At 32.3% G+C, this 4,404-nt stretch overlaps 1 protein-coding gene across 1 annotated transcript in view; it reads right to left on the bottom strand.

The window, feature by feature from the left end:
* Window positions 1–237: 237 nt before the first annotated feature.
* RpS27A (ribosomal protein S27A) overlaps window positions 238–4,404 on the bottom strand; it is a 20,189-nt gene continuing 16,022 nt past the window's right edge. Inside the window, exons 2-3 of the mRNA XM_018504218.1 lie at window positions 842–955; window positions 238–476 (exon numbers count right to left, since the gene is read on the bottom strand). Of these exons, the coding sequence (XP_018359720.1) occupies window positions 238–476; window positions 842–944 (342 nt within the window). The 5' untranslated portion in view covers window positions 945–955. The remainder of the gene's footprint in view (window positions 477–841; window positions 956–4,404) is intronic.

The raw sequence follows: 4,404 nt of genomic DNA, 5'->3' as shown, positions 1-4,404 counted from the left end.
CATAACATTTTTCACTTATGATATTATAATCCTATATGGCCTCGCGGCGACTACTCAGGCTGCGTTCAAGAATTACACCCAGATAACTCTAAGCTATTCTAAGCTATAGGTTACATTACGTATATCATAGCAAAAATGCACCCTAGAGGTATCTAGGCGTAATTCCTGAACGCAGTCCAGAAGTTTTAAGGTAAAAATTATCTTGATAAAGATGATAAAAAAAAAGGAGAAGGATAACTAAAACCAACAAATATTTACCTTATAATACTTCAGCACAGCTAGCTTAACCTTCTTCTTCTTGTGCTTGATTTTCTTAGGGGTAGAATAGTTCTTCTTCTTTCGTTTCTTGGCACCGCCTCGCAAGCGCAGCACTAAGTGTAAAGTAGATTCCTTCTGGATGTTATAGTCCGACAAAGTTCTGCCGTCTTCCAATTGCTTACCGGCAAAGATCAATCTCTGCTGATCTGGCGGAATTCCTAAAACAGTAAAATATCCAGTTTAGAAATTGACAGTAATTTATAAATATTAGTTTACATTAATAAAAATGTATATGTCTATCACAATTTTTTCCATCTATCAAACATTTATCAGACGCTTGGGTGAACACAGATTTTTATCCACATTTCATTGAGGGTAAAAATATAAAAATATTAATTTTGGTTTTTTCTTTTTCATATAAAAATAGTACAATATCACGAGAGTTTAAGATTAAATTTCAAATGAATGAATGCAATTTTGTTTTTATTTAATTTCAAATAAATTTTGTTTAACGATCAATTTAATAAATACTTCTGATAATTTTTCAAGATCAATTTGTTCTGTAAATCGACAATTTTCTTACCTTCCTTATCTTGAATTTTTGTTTTAACATTTTCGATCGTGTCCGATGCCTCAACTTCAAGGGTGATAGTCTTCCCCGTAAGAGTTTTCACAAAGATTTGCATGATTAGCGATTCTATAACATATCACATTAATTATGTATTTCAATTAGCTAAATTAAACTTAAGGGGATCCTAAAGACTATTAGTAATATATTAAAAATAGCATTTACGCAGACGATTTACGTGTCATTAACACATCACTACATCAATATCTCACTCACGCACGCCACACATATACAATTAACGTTTTAAAAAATTACATTTTACACAAATTACGTTTTAATTAGATGCCTAAGTACAATTAGAACTCCATACTGTTTCTTTATGCAAACTACTAGTCTGCGAATTATTATTTCGTAAGTATAGATTGCATAGCTTTTATATGAAGCAAATATTGTCACGATGTGACAGTTCTGGAGCGTAATATTGGACTAAGAAATGGTATAAAAATCTCAATTTCGAAATTTTTTGTCATTCTCAGCATAGACTCCATCTCATAGACACGTATTAATGCGTATACTTTAATCCTGGAAACGGATTTTCAAATCAGTAAGAGGAAAAAAATAATTGTTATACAAAAATTATATGATTTAATCAGTAATACAGATGACTTTAAGATCCCCTTAATACAAATTTCGAGAATTGAATTTGAAATAGATATTAAGAAATATTCTAAAACTTACTTCTGCTATCGTCATGTAAATACAATAATAAAAAAAAGGAAAAAAATTTTTAATCCCTCAGACTATCGAAAATTAAACAATTAGAACTTAGACTAATGAGAGTAGAGCACAAAAATTATAGCGCCATTGATCTTTAAATAATTGTAATATTAAAATATTTAATTTTATTGTACACAAAGTTCATCTTTTTTTGACTTGATTTGGAATCTATTTCAGCGAAACATTATTCTTCAGAAACTATGGTACGTCCTTTATTCATTACAGATAGCCACTAGTGGACTGGATAAGCCAAAGTGCAACTATTTGGTTGGAAATTTTCAAACAAATTACAATATATGGTACAAGCTTTGAGAGGCCGGTGACCCACAGATAAGTGTTTATACCCATTAAAATAATAAATAAACCGTTAAACTTTAAGGAAAAAGAGCATCAATATTTTGATCATCAAGAATTTAATGCAAAATTTTGATGTTCTCTCCTTAAAGTTTAACTGTTTAAAGAATTGGAAAGAGTAAGGGCACTAGGAGTCGGGCGCAGAAGACGTCGCGCAAATAATACACTTATAAAGAATGAAACTTCTTTATTCACTAAACGCGCTTACATGTTTCGACTCATTTTTTAGCCTTCCTCAGAGCAAACACACATTAACATATATAAAGTAAAATTATCCTATCATGTGAGCTCTCCGAAAATAGGGACGCTCACCACGATTACAAAGTACCGTATCGCAAACAATATTATGAATAATTCAAGAACCGGTTCCTGATATGTTGACCAGTCGGTATCAGACACAGTGAGTCACTTTTTTAGTTATTAGCTAGTACTAATGAAAATTGTAAAATTTTGTTTATCATTTTACAATTTTCATTAGTACTAGCTAATAACTAAAAAAGTGACTCACTGTGTCTGATACCGACTGGTCAACATATCAGGAACCGGTTCTTGAATTATTCATAATATTGTTTGCGATACGGTACTTTGTAATCGTGGTGAGCATCCCTATTTTCGGGGAGCTCACCATGATAGGATAATTTTACTTTATATATGTTAATGTGTGTTTGCTCTGAGGAAGGCTAAAAAATGAGTCGAAACATGTAAGCGCGTTTAGTGAATAAAGAAGTTTCATTCTTTATAAGTGTATTATTTGCGCGACGTCTTCTGCGCCCGACTCTTAGTGCCCTTACTCTTTCCAATTCTTTGATTTGTAAGGAGTCTTGATTAGTTTGATTTATTAACGGATTTAACTGTTTATTTATTATTTTAATGAGTATAAACACATACGTGTGGATCACCAGTTTCTCAAATATGATTGAAAGCTTGTACCATGTACGGATATACACTGTTATAATGTTAGGCATTATTCGACAGCTCATCATTAATCAGTTTCTATGTAAGTTTTTAATTAATTGGATTATAATTAACGCCTAAACGGTCTAGCTGGATCTTAATGCTTGTATGATTCTTATGTGAATTTATATACTACGTGTGTAATCCTCAGAAACGCGCGCCGAAATGATTTTTCGGTCTTAACTCTATTAATATAAACTACCGCAGTAATATCACAAGTTAGATTGACTAGCAATTTGACTCGTAATATTACTGCGGTAGTTTATATTGACTAGCAATTTGACTCGTGGTATTACTGCGGTAGTTTATATTAATAAAGTTAGCGTTTTAAGACCGAAAAATCATTTCGGCGCGCGTTTCTGGAGATTATACACGTAGTATAAATTCACATAAGAATCATACAAGCATTAAGATTCAGCTAGGCAGTTTAGGCATCGATTTCTACAGTTTGTGTTATCACATATATGATCCTATAATATATTATATTGGATTATAATTAAGATAGCTAAGTTAATTCGTTGACATTTCAGTTTATTGCTTGACTCACGAACTAAGTATTCTGATACCAAGACGTTTAAAATTTTTTCTTGGACTTTTATAATTTCAAGCATGTTCCTGACGTACTTTGGGATATCTTACATACCGTACTACTTTATTAGTGTAGTGTAATGGTTGCTTATTTCTGTTAATTCGTCAGCTAAGTACTAATGATAACCCAAAATTAAGGATCAAAAGATCAAATCTACTTTCTTATGTTAAAAAATTTTACACAATAATTGTTGTAAATTATATTTAAGTATCTGAGCGACGTGTTGTCATACACTGACGTGAGTTTGAAAATGTGTGATTTTATTCAATTTTATTACATCCAACTTTATTGATGTTTAATATGTCTAACATTGCTTCACGACACGCTTCATGTTCCGTGATGATTAACATCGCTACATCTTTGTCAATTTGCGAGTAACTTAATCATTATGGAGCTAATTATACTTGTAATATCATTACTGAGGACTCCAAAGAGAGTCCAAACGTACAAATATAGAAGACTTCAATCTAACAGCTGAATATTGATTTCACTAAACAATTATTGATTGCCATTTATCGTTGCTTGACTCTCATTAGCCTACTTTATTTATATTTTTATGCAGTTTTATATTTAAATAGAAATATTTTTCAATAAAATATTTTTAATCGATAGAATAGACTTATAAAATATACTAAAAATATATCTTTTGTTTTAAAGAAAACAAATCATCCCTCTCCTCCCTTTCTCTCTTCATTTATATAGAGCAGTGGTCGCACGGATTTGCACATTTCGGACCGATTCTGGCGCGCGACCCCCACCACCGCACGGCCGAGCCACCGGGCGGTCACGTGACGCTCTGACTCAGGGCAGAGAGGTTTCTCTCTGACCGTCTCCCACGGTCCTCTCTCTCATTATTGTCGACCACATTTGATACACTACTTAGATCACGCAGTCCATTCTCTAT

The sequence above is a fragment of the Trachymyrmex cornetzi genome, unplaced genomic scaffold (assembly GCF_001594075.2).
Source record: "Trachymyrmex cornetzi isolate Tcor2-1 unplaced genomic scaffold, Tcor1.1 scaffold1629, whole genome shotgun sequence".
Taxonomy (NCBI): domain Eukaryota; kingdom Metazoa; phylum Arthropoda; class Insecta; order Hymenoptera; family Formicidae; genus Trachymyrmex; species Trachymyrmex cornetzi.
Note: the sequence above shows the minus strand (reverse complement) of the source record. Positions and strands in the feature narration are given on the sequence as shown.